At 48.1% G+C, this 22690-nt stretch overlaps 1 protein-coding gene across 3 annotated transcripts in view; it reads left to right on the top strand.

Moving 5' to 3' along the window:
* LOC138566124 (zinc finger protein 282-like) overlaps nt 1–22690 on the top strand; it is a 200676-nt gene that overhangs the window by 55073 nt on the left and 122913 nt on the right. For all 3 annotated transcript variants that reach the window (XM_069643126.1, XM_069643125.1, XM_069643124.1), the window contains exons 5-6: nt 2732–2818; nt 7916–7990. In XM_069643126.1, the coding sequence (XP_069499227.1) occupies nt 2732–2818; nt 7916–7990 (162 nt within the window). The remainder of the gene's footprint in view (nt 1–2731; nt 2819–7915; nt 7991–22690) is intronic.

Consider the following 22690-nt stretch of genomic DNA (forward strand, 5'->3'; position numbering starts at 1 on the left):
TATTTGATAATGTGGAGAAAACGTCAGCTTGATCACCTCTCTCCATACAATGCTTAGCCCATGCAAATAATTCTCGTTTCTTTTCTGCAGAGACAGTATTTCGAGTAACAATCTTTGACCCCGCACCCTGATCAACTTCAGTCAGTACAGAACCACTCGGGACCGGAGGTGCGGGCAAATTCAATGGAGGTGCGACTATCGGCGCAAGGGGAAGGGGTGGTAGAGTAGGTGGAGGAACAACAACTAGAGGAATAGAACAATAGGTTGTACAGGGGGAACAGGACTAACAGCAGGACTAACAGCAGGAATGGGCAGAGCAACAGGGAGAGGATCATACAGAGGTGGCGCAGAGGCACCAGGCCTGCGTTCGTTTAACAATTTATCAATAAATTCTTCGGAAACATGAAAATCTTTAGAGGGATAGATTTTCTGGGTACCGAGTGAGATAGCCCTATCCATATTCTTGACTGACTCTGAAAGTTTTTCCTCATCATATAACAACGCCTTTTCGGCATTCGTTTTATGACGGCGTGTTTATCCCTACTTTTAAGCTGCTGCAACGCCTCTTTTTTCCAATTCTGCAAAACATCAAATGCTGCAGGTCTGGCCTTCTTCTTTAGCAAGACCGATTCTAGGTATTCAATACGGGGGATCTCGAAACTACCATTGATTGGCCACTGAAATTCGGAGGCATGTCTGGTTTGTCTGTGCCAAATATCCTTAAATACTATACTTCCAATGCCATGCTTACAGTACATAGTACACGCCGGCGACCCCTCCTGTGGTGCCGGGTGGCTAAATTCCAAAGATTGTCGATCGCTGCGGAACAGAGCCCTATAGCAGCTAGACAATTTCCCAGGCATTTCACAAAAAATTGGTGTTACCTGGTCAATAATTGTGTCTCCAGATACAATACGCCAAATTCAAATTGTCAGGGTTAAATTATGAGTCGGGTCACGACTACACCTGACCAAACCTAAGGAGGACCGTACGGTTTACCAAAGAACTTAACTAACGAATTTTCCCTTGTGTTTGGTGGTTTTGACAAATCTGCCCGCCTCAAAAATGGACCCTCGTCAAGATGCCGTGTCAGACCACACGACTATCGTCCAAGGATCGGATTGTGCAGCGCTGCCGAGGTATCGCATCTCGTTAGGTCGGGCCCGCAGTATCACACTGTCCGATCCCGTTCGATAGTCTGCGTCAATCCTTCAATGATCAGGCATCAATCTTGAGGGTCCCTATTCGGGCGCCAACTGTGAAAACAGAAAAATAATATGAGGCCGGGAAGCCCAAAAAGAAACACACCAACACAGGTTACAACGAAACATACAAGTGCTTTATTTCAAGCTACAACAGTTACCAAGTCAATTGACAAACGGATAGCTATTCGGCTCTCAGTATAACATAACAAACTCCAACAAGGGTTCGATGTGTTAGTGAGAGAGACCGCATATTGGAATACCCGGGCCTTTTATACAATTTGTCCAGCCCTTGGCCAACCCTCTTGCGGGTTAACCATTCTGCAAAATATTTAATTCTGGTCTTAGGGTTCCTTGCCAGGTCAATCCTTTAATATATGCATTTCGATTAGTTTCGCTGATATAAGTAATACATTTACATATAGGTCAACGGTAGGACAAGGTCTCTATTTGCGACCCCGACAAGTGGCCTGCAGGCATATTAATTATTCAGTTGTACGGAGGTCACAACGGCCAGAATCTTACTCAGAATGTCACTTGGCCTCCATTTTGATGTTCAGGGTGACTTCTACATAACAAGAGAACCTAAAATGGCGGCTCAATCCAAGATGGCGGCTTACATTGGTTCCTCTAAGATCAAGACCTTGCCGTGGAGTTTGTTCGCACATGATGTTTAGACAACTTGGCGTAGGCCAATACACATACAATTGTTACAATAGGAGGCATAATATTGTTTCTATTCCGACACCCTGGCTCCACAGAGTGAATCACATCCACCCTGTAGACCTGCTTTCTGCGGACATTCCTTCCCAAGCTCCACAGAGTGCGTCACATCCCCCCCTGTAGACATGCTTGCTGCGGACATTCCTTCCCAAGCTCCACAGAGTGCGTCACATCCACCCTGTAGACATGCTTGCTGTGGACATCCTTCCCTGGCTCCACAGAGTGCATCACATCCCCCCTGTAAACTTGCTAGCTGTGGACATTCCTTCCCTGGCTCCACAGAGTGCATCACATCCCCCCTGTAAACTTGCTAGCTGTGGACATTCCTTCCCTGGCTCCACAGAGTGCATCACATCCCCCCTGTAGACTTGCTTGTTGCGGACATTCCTTCCCAAGCTCCACAGAGTGCGTCACATCCACCCTGTAGACATGCTTGCTGTGGACATCCTTCCCTGGCTCCACAGAGTGCATCACATCCCCCCTGTAAACTTGCTAGCTGTGGACATTCCTTCCCTGGCTCCACAGAGTGCATCACATCCCCCCTGTAAACTTGCTAGCTGTGGACATTCCTTCCCTGGCTCCACAGAGTGCATCACATCCCCCCTGTAGACTTGCTTGTTGCGGACATTCCTTCCCAAGCTCCACAGAGTGCGTCACATCTACCCTATAGATGTGCTATTTCTCAGACTGGTGCTGATGAGAGTGTAGAGTAGATGTTGGGCAGTGTGAAGGTGCACAGCCTTGCATTAAAGTTCAGATTATTTGCTTTTCTGCTCCGAGCATCTTACGCTTTGGTGTTCTTTCAGAATTTCCAGCTCTCAACACTGGCATCGTTCTGAGGAGCGAAGAGCCGCTCCCCATGTTCAGAAAAACCGGCACTGCACCCAGCCCAGGTATGTTACACATGCTTGTGATGTCTTCCAGAACCAAGACTCGTTAGGTTCCTAGCCTCCGGAGCGAATTACTTTTTCTGGGTTTGCATTTCAAGTCACTACTTTGTATTTGTATTTGTATTTATTTATTTATAATGCGCACCTAACCCAGGGGTAGCCAGGCGCAGAGGCAGCAAGAGGGTTGCAGAACTAAGTTACATACAGTAGGGTGAGGTCCAGTTGCGGTTACAGTGCCGGACGTATCACGCCGAGTAGGAGGGGTAGAACATATGCACATACATACATATACATATACATATCCACTATGGGCAATACTATATACATATTTACATTCAATGAGGTAAGGAGCCACGTGACGCATCCGGGCATCGGAAAGGTCATTATGAGTCGAGAGATTTGAGCCAGTGGATAGTCCTGGCTCTGAACTGGTGGTAGGGTAGGTCCTCCCTGCAGGTAGGAGGAAGGGAGTTCCAAAATTGCGCTGCTTTTACTGGGAAGCTGTTGCCTCCAGACGTTGTACGTTTGAACCTAGGCACCAGAAGAAGGTTGGAATTGGCCGTTCTCGAGGGGCTAGAGAGGGTGGGTCTAGTAAATTTGGAGATGAGGTATTGGGGGGCTGCTTGGTGGAGGCATTTATGAACCAGAGACACCGATTTAAGGAATATCTTGTCCTTGGTGGATAGCCAATTGACAGATCTTCTGGAATCTGATATATGGGCTTTCTTCGAGATGCTGAGGGCCGCTCTAAGGGCATTATTTTGGAGGATTTGGGTTTTGTTTGAGATATATTTGTTACAACCTACATATAGAGCGTTGCAGTAGTCCAGCTTGGACAGGATCAGTGCCCTGGCCAAGGTGGTACAGTTGGTGGGGGAGAGAAAGGGTTTGGCTGCCCTAATGAGTTTGCAAGTGTAGGAGGTGGCGGAGGCCATTGCATTCACTTGTTTGTTGAAGGTAAGGGTGGAATCTAGATAGAAGCCAAAGGTTTTAACCTTCTTAGCTACCTTGATCTTGTTATCGTCAATTATGAATGGTGAGTATTTGTGGTCCAGCTTGTTGAGGTAATGTGTAGAGCCTAGAATAAGGAGTTCCGTCTTGTCATCATTCAGGCACAGACCGTGTGAGGCCATCCATGCCTGGATGATGAGGTACACTCTATTAACGAAGGCCAAATCCTTGCCCTAATCCCCCGACAACGGGATGAGGATCTGGGTATCATCGGCGTAATTAGTGTAGGTGATACCCAGATCGTCTAGATCATCAAAAAGGGGCTTCGTGAAATTGTTATAGAGTGTAGGGGAGACGCAAGATCCTTGAGGCACGCCACAAGTGATAGGTGTAGCGTCGGCTGATGCTGACAGTGAGAAGACTCTCATCGTGCGGTTATTAAGGAAGGATTGGATCCAATTGGTTGCTTCTTGAGAGAAGTGGGCCTCTTTTTGTAGGTGGTTGCACAAGATCTCATGGTCGACCAGATCAAAAGCCGCTGAGAGATCAAGGAGTAGCAATAGTGCTGTCTTACCCTGGTCTCTCAGCTCGTCTATCTGTGCCTTGAGATCTATAAGTGCAGTTTCGGTTCCATGCTGTGGCCTGAAGCCCGATTGTCGGACGCCTAGGAGATGGAAGTGCTCAAGGTAGTGTTGGATCTGTTGGTATGCTATTTTGTCGAGGATTTTAAGAAGGAACGGTACTGTGGTAATGGGGCGGTAGTTAGTTGGAGTGGATGGGTCTAAATTCGTTTTTTTAAGCAGAGGGAGGACCCAGGACTGTTTTAAATTATTAGGTACGGTGCCTGATGTGAAAGACGCATTTATTAGTTTGGTAATAAATGGTGCGAGATCACGGGCTGCATCCTTAATCAGTTGCGCGGGGCATAGGTCTCCGTGGCAGTTTGAAGTGAGAATAGTATTTTCTACCTCTTTGGTAGATACTTTATGGAAATTAAAGGGGGGGGTTGTGCGCTGGGGGGATGATTGAGTCAGGTGAACCTTTTTATGGGTGATGTTACTCGGTTTAGTGGAGGAGAGCAGAGATTCTTTTTTAATGCTTATCTTAGTCTTAAGGGAGGAGATTTTGTTCGCTAGGGCATTTTGTATGCCCGTGCACCAGTTTTTATCTTTGATACATGATTCGGGCACTTGGATCGGGGATTCAACCTCTTTAAGTATTGTGAAAAGCTCTCTCGTGTTAGATTTAACTTGTGTGATTTGCGTGCTACATGACGTTTGTTTGGCCAGTATAATTTCTTTTTTATATTGGGAAGCGAGACTGCTCAAGTTTTTTTTGTTATTTTCTGAGGGGTGAGCTCGCCAGATTTTTTCACAGCGTCGCTTTTCCTGTCTGAGGGCTTTAAGATGAGGCGAAAACCAGGAGTTGATGTGTTTCCGGGGCTTGCTCTTTTTTAGCTTTAAAGGGGCTATGGCATCAAGAGATGAGAGCATGATTTTATTATAGATGTCCACCATCGTGAATGGATCTGTGTGATCCTGGATGGCATTCAAGGTTGGTGTGATTAGCGGGATCAAGTTTACGGGGGTGATGTTTTTTTTTATTTCGGGATTGGACAGCTGGAGCTATGCTGTTAGCTTGTGCTGGGGTTGCCTTTAGGGTAAACGAAATCAAGTAGTGGTCTGTCCAGGGCTGCGGGAGTATGGCAGAGACCAGGACTGGGCAGTTGTGCACAGCTAGCCAGTCCAGAGTTCTCCCTTTGATATGGGTAGGCTCGGTGATCTTCTGGGTGAAGCCCAGTTCCTCTAGGGTGTTGTTGATTGTACTGGCATTGGCGTCTGCGGGGTTGCTAAATCCGAGGTTAAGGTCTCCTAGTAAGATGCGTTGTGAGGAGTTTTTAAGATTGTTTGATAAAATGTCTGTGAGGTCTTCTTCAAATGACCCTAGAGGGCCCGGTGGTCGGTAGATAAGGTGAATGGAGATGGATTGAGTATTAGATAGTGTTAACTTGGCGGTTAGAGATTCACAGGAGCTAACATTGGTGGGTGATTCGATTGTAATAGGGAATTTAGTTTTGGCTATGATGGCAAAACCTCCGCCTCTAGAGGTGGTACGATAAAGTCTTAATAGCGTGTAGTCATCTGGTAACGCTAGCATAATTGCAGGGCCTGCCGTGGGGTGAAGCCAAGATTCAGTGACCGCTAAGAAGTCCAGGTCTTCGTTGTGTAGCAGGTCGGTAATGTCTGATGCATGGGCTACCATGGAGCGGGCATTTATTAGTGCACCCTTGGTCCCGTGATCTACTGGGTTTAGGGGTGGTGACACAGATTCGTGCATACTTTTCTGGTCACGGATGGGCTCGCGGTGGAGTCTACTGTTCAATTGAAGAGGGTGTAGGGATGGATTCCTATTCACCTTGTTGTTGGCTGGTTTAGATAGGGGGTCATAGAGCCTTGGGAGCCTGGCATGTAATCTAAAGTTCCTCATGAGAACAGGGCAAGATGTGGAGGTCATTTCAGTTAGTGTGCATGGGTTATGTGCGGGCTCAAGTGCTGGTAAATTGAGTAGCATGGTTGGGTATTGGCTGTTCAGAATGTGCAGTATTGATCTCAGTAACACTGTATAAAGCGCATGGAGATACATTGTGATATTGGGCAAGATAGGCTAGTACAGTGTAGTTGTTGTCCGGTAGCGTAAGGTCTAGTGTCATCTAGGTGGTGGGTCACAGCAGTGTAAGGAATGGCAGTTCAAAAACAAGGTAATAATTCCCTAAGTTCGATGTTAGCACTAGGTCTACCGGAAGACAGTCTGTATGGTGCAATGGCAAGCGACCAATAGGGTCTCAAATAGGTCACAGGGTGCAATGGTAGGCGACCAAAAGGGTCTCAAGTGGGTGCAATGGCAAGCGACCAAAAGGGTCTCAAGTGGGTACAATGGCAAGCGACCAAAAGAGTCTCAAATGGGTGCAATGGCAAGTGACCAAAGGGTCTCAAATGGGTGCAGTGGTAGGCGACCAAAGGGTCTCAAATAGGTCACAAGGTGCAATGGTAGGCGACCAAAAGGGTCTCAAATGGGTCACAAGGTACAATGGTAGGTGACCAAAAGGGTCTCAAATGGGTGCAATGGTAGGCGACCAAAAGGGTCTCAAATGGGTGCAATGGTAGGCGACCAAAAGGGTCTCCAATAGGTAGCGTCCAAAAGGGTCTCAAATAGGTCACAAGGTGCAATGGCAAGCGACCAAAAGGGTCTCAAATGGGTCACAGGGTGCAATGGTAGGCGATCAAAAGGGTCTCAAATGGGTGCAATGGCGAGCGACCGAGAGGGTCTCAAGTAGGTTACAGGATGCAATGGTAGTCGTTCATGTTTATAAAGTAGGTGGTAAAAAACACACTGTTCGGGGCTGCTCAGCGGGTCTACTTACAGGCAGTCCAGTCTGTCCTTGAGGATAAGGCACAGGCGAAAGGTGGGCATCAAATAGTCCTGGTGATGTGGAGGAGCTAGGTCGAGAAGCAGGGATTTTGGCCCTGGCCTCTGTCACTTTACGGATCAGACAAGTTCAACTGTGTTCCTAAATCATCACATTAATGATTTATGAGCACAGCTGAACCATTCTTCTGTGGTACACGTCCGAGTAAAGCATGTATGTCCCTCACTATGCCTCGAATTCAATGTTTAGGATCTTGACAAAGAAGTGTGTAAAGTCCGTCGCAGACGCTATTGGAAGATTAATTAACATCTTGGAAGCCCAACAGTTCATATGTAAGCTCTCTGCATTTCCCTATTCCTTCCTTAATTTGGGGAAATCTAGAGTGTGATTGATCTCTAATCCTGTTTTTATTTGTAGCATGTATATTATGTGATCAGATTTTCCCATGGTTAGAGCTTTGTGGTATGAAGGCCCTTTATACGACGTGGGAAAGTAGACCTAATGCTGCGCTGCTCATCAGGGTAGGTCCTGACGTGGTTGCTTTGCATCCAATGCAGACTCCATGGTTTTGCTCCTCGTCCCTGTGGTTACCTTCTTAAAGACCTCTACACCTGCCAAATAAGCCGCAGTCCATGCCAGCTACCTCAAATGTGCATAACACTCTGTAAGAAAAATATATGAACATGCACTAACCTATTCTATCTTTGTTGTGCAAATAACAGACTATGAGGTTGTTTCATTCCACATAAAGGATGAGGAAGAGGCATACTGCATGGACCTTCAGCAAAGCACCTCAGGTGAGTAGATGCCTCTTTTCCACGAAAAATAACAAGATTTCACTGCCATCAATACTGTGCCTGTATATTGCTAGACTCTACTGACCATCAATACTATGCCTGTACATTTCTAGACTCTACTGCCCATCAATACTATGCCTGTATGTTGCTAGACTCCACTGCCCATCAATACTATGCCTGTATATTTCTAGACTCTACTGCTCATCAATAGTATGCCTGTATGTTGCTAGACGCTACTGCCCATCAATACTATGCCTGTATGTTGCTAGACTCGACTGCCTATCAATACTATGCCTGTATGTTGCGAGACTCCACTGCCCATCAATACTGTGCCTGTATATTGCTAGACTCTACTGACCATCAATACTATGCCTGTACGTTTCTAGACTCTACTGCCCATCAATACTATGCCTGTATGTTGCTAGACTCGACTGCCTATCAATACTATGCCTGTATGTTGCGAGACTCCACTGCCCATCAATACTATGCCTGTATATTGCTAGACTCTACTGACCATCAATACTATGCCTGTACGTTTCTAGACTCTACTGCCCATCAATACTATGCCTGTATGTTGCTAGACTCGACTGCCTATCAATACTATGCCTGTATGTTGCGAGACTCCACTGCCCATCAATACTATGCCTGTATATTGCTAGACTCTACTGACCATCAATACTATGCCTGTACGTTTCTAGACTCTACTGCCCATCAATACTATGCCTGTATGTTGCTAGACTCGACTGCCTATCAATACTATGCCTGTATGTTGCGAGACTCCACTGCCCATCAATACTATGCCTGTATATTGCTAGACTCTACTGACCATCAATACTATGCCTGTACGTTTCTAGACTCTACTGCCCATCAATACTATGCCTGTATGTTGCTAGACTCCACTGCCCATCAATACTATGCCTGTATATTGCTAGACTCTACTGCCCATCAATACTATGCCTGTACGTTTCTAGACTCTACTGCCCATCAATACTGTGCCTGTATATTGCTAGACTCTACTGACCATCAATACTATGCCTGTATGTTGCTAGACTCCACTGCCCATCAATACTATGCCTGTATGTTGCTAGACTCTACTGACCATCAATACTATGCCTGTATGTTGCTAGACTCCACTGCCCATCAATACTATGCCTGTATATTGCTAGACTCTACTGACCATCAATACTATGCCTGTATGTTGCTAGACTCCACTGCCCATCAATACTATGCCTGTATATTGCTAGACTCTACTGACCATCAATACTGTGCCTGTATATTGCTAGACTCTACTGCCCATCAATACTATGCCTGTATGTTGCTAGACTCCACTGCCCATCAATACTATGCCTGTATATTGCTAGACTCTACTGACCATCAATACTATGCCTGTATGTTGCTAGACTCCACTGCCCATCAATACTATGCCTGTATATTGCTAGACTCTACTGACCATCAATACTGTGCCTGTATATTGCTAGACTCTACTGACCATCAATACTATGCCTGTACATTTCTAGACTCTACTGCCCATCAATACTATGCCTGTATGTTGCTAGACTCCACTGCCCATCAATACTATGCCTGTATATTGCTAGACTCTACTGACCATCAATACTGTGCCTGTATATTGCTAGACTCTACTGACCATCAATACTATGCCTGTACATTTCTAGACTCTACTGCCCATCAATACTATGCCTGTATGTTGCTAGACTCCACTGCCCATCAATACTATGCCTGTATATTGCTAGACTCTACTGACCATCAATACTGTGCCTGTATATTGCTAGACTCTACTGACCATCAATACTATGCCTGTACATTTCTAGACTCTACTGCCCATCAATACTATGCCTGTATGTTGCTAGACTCCACTGCCCATCAATACTATGCCTGTATATTTCTAGACTCTACTGCCCGTCAATAGTATGCCTGTATGTTGCTAGACTCTACTGCCCGTCAATACTATGCCTGTATGTTGCTAGACTCCACTGCCCATCAATACTATGCCTGTATATTTCTAGACTCTACTGCCCGTCAATAGTATGCCTGTATGTTGCTAGACTCTACTGCCCATCGATACTATGCCTGTATGTTGCTAGACTCCACTGCCCATCGATACTAAGCCTGTATGTTGCTAGACTCCACTGCCCATCAATACTATGCCTGTATGTTGCGAGACTCTACTGCCCATCAATACTATGCCTGTATGTTGCGAGACTCCACTGCCCTTCAATACTATGCCTGTATGTTGCGAGACTCCACTGCCCATCAATACTATGCCTGTATGTTGCGAGACTCCACTGCCCATCAATACTAAGCCTGTATGTTGCGAGACTATACTGCCCATCAATACTATGCCTGTATATTGCTACACTATACTGCCCATCAATACTATGCCTGAATGTTGCAAGGCTCCACTGCCCATCAATACTATGTCTGTATGTTGCTAGACTCTGTTGCCCATCAATACTATTTGTGTATGTTGCTAGACTCTCCTGTCCATCAATACTATGCCTGTATGTTGCTAGACTCCACTGCCCATCAATACTATGCCTGTATGTTGCGAGACTCTACTGCCCATCAATACAATGACTGTAGGTTGCTAGACTCGACTGCCCATCGATACTATGCCTGTATGTTGCTAGACTCTACTGTGTTATCGATACTATGCCTGTATGTTGCTAGACTCTGCTTTCCCTCGAGGCTACTTCTAATGGAATGCTTTCTTTCACAGATCCCTCATGTATTATGTCTATATGAGCACTTTTCCCCTGCCAGGGGGCTCAGCGCAGCTACACATTCTCTGGCAACGCCTCTACACACCCCACGCCAGACATGCCGTCAGGGCCAATATATATTGAGACACTGCGCCCCGTGACCCCAGTTCCTTTTTTCCGTGCACTCTGTTCACTAATCGGAAACAGACTTGTCGAGCTATGAGATGTCTTTCTCTGCACCATGCCTACTTCTGTCTAAGGCCTCAGGCTTCAAACCATGTCTGGATTGGGACCAGCAGATGCCGGTCTCGGATCCGCCCCAGATTTGTCTACTGCTTTGCCGAGGACCATGATACCCAGGATTGCGGGTCATGCCAGCCCAAGCACCTAAAACTCTGGCAGTAAACATAGAGCTGGCAGAGAACACTGTCACACCCCATTGGATCGGTGTTTCTCTCCTCTCTAGCTTCACCAGTGAGTTTGGTGGTTCAAGCCACAATGGCTAGCCCGACAATCTCCACCTTCCCTTCCTCCTGATAGGGAAAGTAAGAGACTTGATGCATGGGGTAAGAAGGTGTTGACATGAGACAGTCTTGCCCTATGTGCATGGCGAAGTTCTCCTTCGGCCCTTGGTCTCCTGTGGCCAATGCAGTTGAACATATCCCTGAAGATGAGACGAGGGACGGCTTTCTGTCCCTGGTTACTGATGGCAAAGAGGCTTCCCGCCAGATGTTGCAATCAGGACTGCGCATTGTGTGGGCACACCCATGGCCACAAGTGTGCTGGTCAGACACCACTCTTGATTGAGAATGTCGGGATTTGTGGTTGATGTCCAGGCCAAACTGTTGGACATGCCTTTTAAAATGCAATTTTATTTGTCATCATTTTGCTAAAAAGGCCTGGTTTCAGGCCTGATACCATAACATGAACAACTTTAGTTATACGTGATCAGTTGTTTTGTCTTGGCTGTTATGTAAACACCATATTAATAGTCATATGGTGCTTATTTGAACCATGCAGTGAGTTTTGTGAGGGGTTAGTGAGGGGTTAGTGAAAAGTGACTTTATGTGTTGTTATTGTTTCAATACATATTGCAGTTCGACACTATTTGTGTTTCCAGATAAGATAAAAGTGAACAGCTGTTAATGTAGCTCTTCTTATGCTTTCCTCAAGACTGTTTTTTATTTTTGCTTTCCTCAAGACTGGTTTTTATTGTGGATGGGCGTAGTCTTCTTTTTCTAATTGAAGGAAGGGCCCTTGGGTGTGTTTATGCTACAAAAAATGAAAAGATGACATTCAGTAAAAGGAGTATCTGTGCACATTTGGTTTAAAAAGTAAAGGGAGTGGTGCTCATACCTGCACTTTGCCTTATGGTGCATTGGGCTGATATTTCTTGTATTGATGTCTTCTGTACATCAAAATCTAAGTTGTGATCTTCTGGGTTGCTTTGTAACTTTAGATGGCGTACTGTTGACTTGCTAGATTTTTTTAAACCGTAATTCTGTTTGCGCGAGGGCGACATATTTAACGTGAAAAACCTGCATCTTTAAAGTGACTGTTCTTGTGTAGTTAGAGAAAGACTATCGTCAGCGTTTTTCTTGAGCTCCCATGTTGCTAGGCAATTACTTTTTACACTCTATTGAGGTCTAAATTGGGCCGATCGTGTGATTTCACCCATGCAGCCCGTAGTCTGTATCCTATATCTTGAAAAATACTTGCGTCTACATGAAACGTGCGGCAGCTTACTTGTATGTTGGCTGCTGCTCATCTGTCCAGTCACCTCTGCCTGGTTCACGAGTGGTGCGCATGCGTGCTGTGGACTAGAGGCTCGTTTTAATTTCTGCGAACTTGGTTTGCTATCATAGTCATGACTACAGGGCGCAGTAGCGTCGGGTGGGTGTGTGGAAGTGCCACTAGCGGTTATTGGTGGAGAGGGAACTGGATGGTAGCCAGTGTTATGTGCCGATCTCGTTAGTAAAAACCAGTCCCTTGGAGGCAGAATTCGAAAGGATGACTGGTGTGCCTTTTAATGGCCAGAATCACTTTGGTACTAAGGCTGATTACCTCCAGAAGATCCAGTCGACAAAAGCAAAGGCTAAGTCATTGGGGGCTTGCAGTACAACAGCCCTCTGCACAGTCGTTTAGGGGTAGTGGTTTTTGTCCCTTCCCTGCCTACGGCCCAAGAGGGTGTGGCTAGTCTGCACTGGGAAGACTGCAGGGCAGGCCCTTCCAGAGAGGCAAAGCTAAAGGTGCCCAGAGCGGAGGGCTGGCCTTGGCCACTGTTCCCTCCATGCTTCAGGGCGCAAAGCCTCAGCCACTCAACTCCGGTGGGGGCAGAGGGTTTCCCTGTTCAGCTCAGAATCATCAAGGACCAGGTCGAAGGCTTGGCCCTTGCAGGTCATTCAAAAGGGCTATTGCCTCCCATTCCTACAGAACCCTCCAGTCCATGGTCCTCTTTCCACCAACCTGTCTCCGGAACCCATGCTCCTGGGTAAGGTCCGCCAACTTCTTTCAAAGAGTGCGATTCAGGTGCTGAGGTCGGGGGCTGATACTCCACCTATTTTCTGGTGCAGCAGAAGGACAGAGACTTGCGTCCCATCCTGGATCTGAGACTGATGGTTCCACTGGCCTAGATACTACGAGCTCTGGATCTGTAGGACTGGTTGATATCACAGATTCTTCAGGAGGCCTACTTCCATGTGCTGATTCACTGGCAACATAGGATGTACCTGAGGTTCGTGGTAGGACCACCGTCCCTACCAGCTCAAGATCCTGCCATTCAAGCTTTCCTTGGCTCACATGGTTTTCATCTAGGTGCTAGCAGTGGTGGTGGCTCACCTCAGGAGGGATGGCAGTCATGTCTTTCCCTACCTGGATGACTGGCTCGTCAAAGCTTGCTCCCCAGATTGAGTGTCGGAGCATCTTCTTTGGACATGCTCTGAATTGCACAGCCTGGGCTTTTCCCTGAACTTCAAAAAGTCTCAAGTTTTGCCTGATTTACTGGAGCTGTCTTGGGACTGAGTGGCAAGCATCTTTCAGATGGTCAATGCCCTGCAATCCCAGGAACAAGTCCTGACCTTGGCCTTCCTGCGCCTTCTGGCCCGCATGACCTCCTGCATTATAGTATTGATTGGTTGTGATGCTCGCTTGTCAGATCTGACTGTTTACGACTGTAGCCTCCTGTGGAGGTAGGTAGCACATCAACCTTCTGAAGCTGAGGGTGAGGAAGCTGGCCCTGGTTGCTTTCCTCCTCACTTTGACCCTCTGTTTCACCCTCTGTGAAACTGTAACTGTGGTCACCTGGCTACCCCCGGATCTCGGACCCAGGTCTCCTCCCTGCCAGTTGCACACCTGCACTGCCCTCTGGTACCTCTTGCACTCAGGGTCTGTTTCTGTATCCTTACAGTCCACCTACCAGCACTTGGTCACTTAATGTCTGCCCTTACCCTTGCACTTTCCACCAGCTGTCCGCACTTATTTATTGTTTTTGTTGTAATATACTTGCTGCCCAGTTATGAGCTGGCATGGAACACTGTGTGAACCTGTGGAATGTTTGGCTACGAGTCCAGCTCAGGAGTTTCAATACTGTCAGTTGAGCCTGGGTGATGGGACCCAGTGGTCTTTTAGCTAACAGGTATTTTACTGTGTGATCCCATGTACTGCACTTCCCCCCTCCCTTTCCCATCGCGCTTTTCCCATGCCCCCTCCCCTGCACTTGTGCGATCTCAATGTCACCTGGCCTAGTAACATCGTTGTCTCTGTCTTCCCTTTTGTTCCCCTCCCTTGCCTCGTCGTGCCTTGAAACACCTGTGTATAGGCGCATTATAAATTCCATATCATATCACAAGACTGTGCTAAGCCTGACCGATAACACCGCGGCCATTCACTACCTCAACAAACAAGGTAGTGTGGGTTCCTTGCTTCTGTGCAGAGAACCTCCTTTTTGTGTTCCTGTGTTATCCCAGTGATTCCTTTGGTTCTCAAGTGGTTATATCTGTTCGGAACCACGTTGATTCTGATCACTCCGGACTGGGCCCAGAGCTGTGGTATCCAGAGTTGCTGGACATGTCCATCTGCCCTACCTGGCACCCTATGAAAAGGCTCTCTTGCTTTCCCAATCAGAGTGGTGGGTCATCCACCCGGAGAGAGGCAGAGAAACAATGTGCTCGTTTCAGCTTGGAGGCCAGCTACGAGGTTCATTTATGGCTGCAGATGGAGAACATTTTTGATTTGGTGTCGGGAAAGGGATTTGGATCCATTTAGCCTGTCCACTATGCCCTGTTTTGGATTTCCTGCTATCCTTTGCCCAAGCAGGTCTGCAGATTGGCACTATAAAGTGTTAACTCGCCTCTATTTCGGTCTTCAAGTGGTCCGGAAAAGGGCTTATTCTTCACAATCCCCACTGTTATGCATCCCTGTGTCACCAGTTTCCTTCCCGCCAGTTGGTGTTTCCGGCGTGAGATTCTACTGCATCCAGGTGTTCTTCTGTAAAATTGTATTTTTCACATAATGACCCCACTCGTTTCTGCATCTGGGTATCCACCCCACATTCTTTCGGCATCCCCATATCCCCCTCTGCATTTCTGCATCCAGGTATCCCCCATTCTTTATTTGCATCCATTTAGCCCCCTTTGCATTTCTGCATCTGTGTATCCTCCCCACTGCAGTTCTGCATCCTGGTATCCCCCACTATTTCTTTGCATCCTTTTAGCCCCCTTTGTATTTCTGCATCTGTGTATCCTCCCCACTGCAGTTCTGCATCCAGGTATTCCCCCCACTATTTCTTTGCATCCATTTAGCCCCCTTTGAATTTCTGCATCTGTGTGTCCTCCCCACTGCACCCCTGCAACCAGATATCCCCACTGTTTCTTTGCACCCATTTCACCCCCCCTCTGTATTTCTGCATCTGTGTATCCTCCCCTCTGCATGTCTGCATCCAGGTATCCCCCCCACTGTATCTTTGCATCTATTTAGCCCCCTTTGAATTTCTGCATCTGTGTATCCTCCCCTCTGCATGTCTGCATCCAGGTATCCCCCGCTATTTCTTTGCATCCATTTAGCCCCCTTTGTAGTGTATCCTCTCCGCTGCATTCCTGCGTCCAGGTATCCCCACTGTTTCTTTGCGTTCATTTAGCCCCCTTGTATTTCTGCATCTGTGTATCCTCCCCTCTGCATTTCTGCATCCAGGTATCCCCCCACTGTATCTTTGCATCCATTTAGCCCCCTTTGTATGTCTGCATCTGTGTATCCTCCCCTCTGCATGTCTGCATCCAGGTATCCCACCCACTGTATCTTTGCATCTATTTAGCCCCCTTTGAATGTCTGCATCTGTGTATCCCCCACTGTTTTTTTGCATCCATTTAGCCCCTTTGTATTTCTGCATCTGTGTATCCTCCTCTCTGCATGTCTGCATCCAGGTATCCCCACTGTTTCTTTGCATCCATTTAGCCCCTTTGTATTTCTGCATCTGTGTATCCTCCTCTCTGCATGTCTGCATCCAGGTATCCCCACTGTTTCTTTGCATCCATTTAGCCCCTTTGTATTTCTGCATCTGTGTATCCTCCTCTCTGCATGTCTGCATCCAGGTATCCCCACTGTTTCTTTGCATCCATTTAGCCCCTTTGTATTTCTGCATCTGTGTATCCTCCTCTCTGCATGTCTGCATCCAGGTATCCCCCCACTGTATCGTTGCATCCATTTAGCCCCCTTTGTATTTCTGCATCTGTGTATCCTCCCCTCTGCATGTCTGCATCCAGGTATCCCCACTGTTTCTTTGCATCCATTTAGCCCCTTTGTATTTCTGCATCTGTGTATCCTCCTCTCTGCATGTCTGCATCCAGGTATCCCCCCACTGTATCTTTGCATCCATTTAGCCCCCTTTGTATTTCTCCATCTGTGTATCCTCCCCTCTGCATGTCTGCACCCAGGTATCCCCACTGTTTCTTTGCATCCATTTAGCCCCCTTTATATTTCTGCATCTGTGTATCCTCCTCTCTGCATGTCTGCATCCAGGTATCCCCCCCACTGTATCTTTGCATCCATCTAGCCCCCTTTGTATTTCTGCATCTGTGTATACTCCTCTCTGCATTTCTGCATCCAGGTATCCCCCCCCTGTATCTTTGCATCCATTTAGCCCCCTTTGTATTTCTGCATCTGTGTATCCTCCCCTCTGCATGTCTGCACCCAGGTATCCCCACTGTTTCTTTGCATCCATTTAGCCCCCTTTGTATTTCTGCATCTGTGTATCCTCCTCTCTGCATGTCTGCATCCAGGTATGCCCACTGTTTCTTTGCATCCATTTAGCCCCTTTGTATTTCTGCATCTGTGTATCCTCCTCTCTGCATGTCTGCATCCAGGTATCCCCACTGTTTCTTTGCATCCATTTAGCCCCTTTGTATTTCTGCATCTGTATATCCTCCTCTCTGCATGTCTGCATCCAGGTATCCCCCCCACTGTATCTTTGCATCCATTTAGCCCCCTTTGTATTTCTGCATCTGTGTATCCTCCCCTCTGCATGTCTGCACCCAGGTATCCCCACTGTTTTATTTCACCCCCCTTTGCATTTCTGCATCTGTTTATCCTCCCCACTGCAGTTCTACATTCAGGTATCCCCCCACTGTTTCTTTGCTTACACCCCCCCCCCCCTCTTTGCATTTATGCATCTGTGTATCCTCCCCTCTGCAGTTCTGCATCCAGGTATCCCCCACTGTTTCTTTGCATCTATGTAGCCCCCTTTGTATTTCTGTATCCTCCCCACTGCGGTTCTGGAGCCAGGTTGTCCCCCTTCTGTATCCATGAGCTAACCCGGAGCCACCACGCTGGAATTATTATTCCTTCAGGTCCCTCCTCTGGATGCAATACATTCCAGTGTCACTGTTAACCCCTTGGAACCAGAATGGGGCTCAGGATTCAGGTTTCTTCGACCTCCACTCATCAGCAACTCATGTTTCGCACCTGATTCCTGTTCTATCCACTAACAACCCGATCCCTCTCTTTTTTGCAGGCCCATCTCCAATGAGGCCACCAAATTGGCAGAAGATCACAAGCAAGGCCACTTTACATCATATGTTCATATACGCTTCGATCCCCCCTCAATGTGGAATGATGATCTGATTTAGTCAATCGATCGTGCCCCCGATATGTCACCTGGAAGAGTCTAGGCACTTGGGTCTGTCATGACAGGAAATAAAATGCAGTACGCTTCAGGGTAACATACATATATAAAACCACTGACAGAAAGCAGACAGACCTCACCCAGGTCCGTACACGACAGAGCAGCGTGACTTACAGGCAATGCCTCATAGAAGCCAGCACTGCTAAACTCGCACCTGAAAAGCAGCATGTTGCCTTGAGAGGTAATTTTAAAGGAAGTATATCTTAGTATTTCATCCGACCGCTCTGACAGGACTAAGGGGCTCAGCCTTTCCTGTGCTGGTGCCCCAGCAGTGCAATTACTCTCACCTGCGACCATCACTTAACCATACGAGCCTTGAAAACCTGCCTGTTTCCCAACTAACTCTTCTTACTCTGCACCGGCCACTACACTAACTGTGCTCCATAAATGCACGAAGCATAAAAAACATGGCGCCAGTGGAGGTTTCCCCATTCATGCAAGATTTGGCGACCTATGACAACGTACAGCTTCTTTAGGGGGGAATCCTGTACCCCATATGTTGCATGTTTGCCTTACTCTCTCACTGACGCACAGGAATGAGGGATTCTAGTGCACAAGCTCTGCCAGTGGTTACCCTGGCAGCCACTTGCCATGGCAATACATCCTCCATATCCCGAGTAGTGGCACAGCGGTGCTCTTCTCCATTCAGGAAGTTCAATATGACATCTTTAAGGAACTCTCAACAGCGATACAGTTGCTGGCGGTAATTCCTCCGTTAATTGGGGTAATGTGGAGGAGAATCCTTGTGCCAAGTCCTGGGGTGATTCCCGCTGCATCGCCTACACACTCGTACCATGGCTGTGCAGTGAAGCGGCAGTGATTCTGTTACCACAGCGACACTGAATGTGGCCCAACGTGATCTACTTCTGAGCACTTTGACCTCTTGTGTTTAATTGCGTTATTTCAACCCATTACCTCCATATAAGAAAACATTTACAGTTGGTTCCGGTAAATCTTCTGGACTCCTCTTCACCATTTTCCCACCTGCTTTTACAGATCACCAGCTTCAAGAACGTTTTGTTGTGTTGCTTTGATGCCAGTTACTCTATCAAAATTATCTGCCAGGGATCAAAAATCGTATTCATTATTATGGTCAAGAACAGATGGAAGCACATCCTATGGGTCCCGAGAAGGGGGGGGGCACCATTCAGACTCCAGACCCGATATATTTAATACCTGGGCGTTCTTATTAGTGCAAATCTGGCAGACCTACTTGATCTGAACTATCCCCCGGTCCTCCTCAAAATCAAACTCGATATGGCCAAATGGAATTCACTATTACTTCTACTCACGGGCCCAATAAATGGGGTCAAAATGAATTCCATGCCCAAAGTAACGTACTTGGCCTCCATGATCCCCAAATCTTTCACGTCATCCATGTTCAACGAATTTGACAAACATCTGACGAAATGTATATAGCGAGGGAAAAAGCATGCATGAAAAGATCCATTCTATAGGCGGCTAAACCCACTGAGGCTTTGCACTTCCCTAGTGGAAGCTCTACCATCTACTCGGACAAACGAAGGCTCAATGTGGAGGATTCGTCGCGCTGATGTTCCCTAGAGTGTGCAGCACCCATACACTCTGCAGAAGATCTTAGCCATTCCAATGTCTAGGATGCCCAGGTCCCTTCACCCCCCACTTATAGGGCCTACTCTCACCCAATGCTGCAGCCATACACTCTGCAGAAGATCTTAGCCATTCCAATGTCTAGGATGCCCAGGTCCCTTCACCCCCCACTTATAGGGCCTACTCTCACCCAATGCTGCAGCCATACACTCTGCAGAAGATCTTAGCCATTCCAATGTCTAAGGTGCCCAGGTCCCCCCCCCCACTTATAGGGCCTACTCTCACCCAATGCTGCAGCCATACACTCTGCAGAAGATCTTACCCATTCCAATGTCTAGGATACCCAGGTCCCTTCAGACCCCTTCCCCACTTATAGGGCCTACTCTCACCCAATGCTGCAGCCATACACTCTGCAGAAGATCTTAGCCATTCCAATGTCTAAGATACCCAGGTCCCTTCAGACCCCCCCCCCACTTATAGGGCCTACTCTCACCCAATGCTGCAGTCATACACTCTGCAGAAGATCTTAGCCATTCCAATGTCTAAGATGCCCAGGTCCCCCCTCCCCCCCACTTATAGGGTCTACTCCCACCCAATGCTGCAGCCATACACTCTGCAGAAGATCTTATCCATTCCAATGTCTAAGATGCCCAGGTCCCTTCAAACCCCCCCCCCACTTATAGGGCCTACTTTCACCCAATGCTGCAGCCATACACTCTGCAGAAGATCTTAGCCATTACAATGTCTAAGATGCCCAGGTCCCTTCAGACCCCCCCCCACTTATAGGGCCTACTCTCACCCAATGCTGCAGCCATACACTCTGCAGAAGATCTTAGCCATTCCAATGTCTAGGATGCCCAGGTCCCTTCACCCCCCACTTATAGGGCCTACTCTCACCCAATGCTGCAGCCATACACTCTGCAGAAGATCTTAGCCATTCCAATGTCTAAGGTGCCCAGCCCCCCCCCCCCCCACTTATAGGGCCTACTCTCACCCAATGCTGCAGCCATACACTCTGCAGAAGATCTTACCCATTCCAATGTCTAGGATGCCCAGGTCCCTTTACCCCCTCCCCCCACTTATAGGGCCTTCTCTCACCCAATGCTGCAGCCATACACTCAGCAGAAGATCTTAGCCATTCCAATGTCTAAGGTGCCCAGGTCCCCCCCCACACTTATAGGGCCTACTCTCACCCAATGCTGCAGCCATACGCTCTGCAGAAGAATTTAGCCATTCCAATGTCTAAGGTGCCCAGGTCCCTTCAGACCCCCCCCCTCTTATAGGGCCTACTCTCACCCAATGCTGCAGCCATACACTCTGCAGAAGATCTTAGCCGTTCCAATGTCTAAGGTGCCCAGGTCCCCCCCCCCCCACTTATAGGGCCTACTCTCGCCCAATGCTGCAGCCATACACTCTGCAGAAGATCTTAACCATTCCAATGTCTAGGATGCCCAGGTCCCTTCACCCCCCCCACTTATAGGGTCTACTCCCACCCAATGCTGCAGCCATACACTCTGCAGAAGATCTTAGCCATTCCAATGTCTAGGATGCCCAGGTCCCTTCACCACCCCCGCACTAATGGGGCTACTCTCACCCAATGCTGCAGCCATACGCTCTGCAGAAGAACTTAGCCATTCCAATGTCTAAGGTGCCCAGGTCCCTTCAGACCCCCCTCCCCCCACTTATAGGGCCTACTCTCACCCAATGCTGCAGCCATACACTCTGCAGAAGATCTTAGCCGTTCCAATGTCTAAGGTGCCCAGGTCCCCCCCCCCCACTTATAGGGCCTACTCTCACCTAATGCTGCAGCCATACACTCTGCAGAAGATCTTAACCATTCCAATGTCTAGGATGCCCAGGTCCCTTCACCCCGCCCCCCCCACTTATAGGGTCTACTCCCACCCAATGCTGCAGCCATACACTCTGCAGAAGATCCTAGCCATTCCAATGTCTAAGATGCCCAGGTCCCTTCACCCCCTCCCCCACTTATACGGCCTACTCTCACCCAATGCTGCCGCCATACACTCTGCAGAAGATCTTAGCCGTTCCAATGTCTAAGGTGCCCAGGTCCCCCCCCCCCACTTATAGGGCCTACTCTCACCCAATGCTGCAGCCATACACTCTGCAGAAGATCTTAACCATTCCAATGTCTAGGATGCCCAGGTCCCTTCACTCCCCCCCCCCACTTATAGGGTCTACTCCCACCCAATGCTGCAGCCATACACTCTGCAGAAGATCCTAGCCATTCCAATGTCTAAGATGCCCAGGTCCCTTCACCCCCTCCCCCACTTATACGGCCTACTCTCACCCAATGCTGCCGCCATACACTCTGCAGAAGGTCTTACCCATTCCAATGTCTAGGATGCCCAGGTCCCTTCACCCCCTCCCCCCACTTATAGGGCCTACTCACACCCAATGCTGCAGCCATACACTCAGCAGAAGATCTTAGCCGTTCCAATGTCTAAGGTGCCCAGGCCCCCCCCCCCCACTTATAGGGCCTACTCTCACCCAATGCTGCAGCCATACACTCTGCATTAGATCTTAACCATTCCAATGTCTAGGATGCCCAGGTCCCTTCACCCCCCCCCACTTATAGGGTCTACTCCCACCCAATGCTGCAGCCATACACTCTGCAGAAGATCTTAGCCATTCCAATGTCTAAGATGCCCAGGTCCCTTAACCCCCCCCCCACTTATAGGGCCTACTCTCACCCAATGCTGCAGCCATACACTCTGCTGAAGATCTTAGCCATTCCAATGTCTAAGATGCCCAGGTCCCTTCACCCCCCCACTTATAGGGCCTACTCTCACCCAATGCTGCAGCCATACACTCTGCTGAAGATCTTAGCCATTCCAATGTCTAAGATGCCCAGGTCCCTTCACCACCCCCGCACTAATGGGGCTACTCTCACCCAATGCTGCAGCCATACACTCTGCAGAAGATCTTAGCCATTCCAATGTCTAAGGTGCCCAGGTCCCCTCCCCCCCACACTTATAGGGCCTACTCTCACCCAATGCTGCAGCCATACGCTCTGCAGAAGAACTTGGCCATTCCAATGTCTAAGGTGCCCAGGTCCCTTCAGACCCCCCCCCCCCACTTATAGGACCTACTCTCACCCAATGCTGCAGCCATACACTCTGCAGAAGATCTTAGCCGTTCCAATGTCTAAGGTGCCCAGGTCCCCCCCCCACTTATAGGGCCTACTTTCACCCAATGCTGCAGCCATACACTCTGCAG

The sequence above is a fragment of the Ambystoma mexicanum genome, chromosome 2p, assembly GCF_040938575.1.
Source record: "Ambystoma mexicanum isolate Mex_15411 chromosome 2p, UKY_AmexF1_1, whole genome shotgun sequence".
Classification (NCBI taxonomy): Eukaryota; Metazoa; Chordata; class Amphibia; order Caudata; family Ambystomatidae; genus Ambystoma; species Ambystoma mexicanum.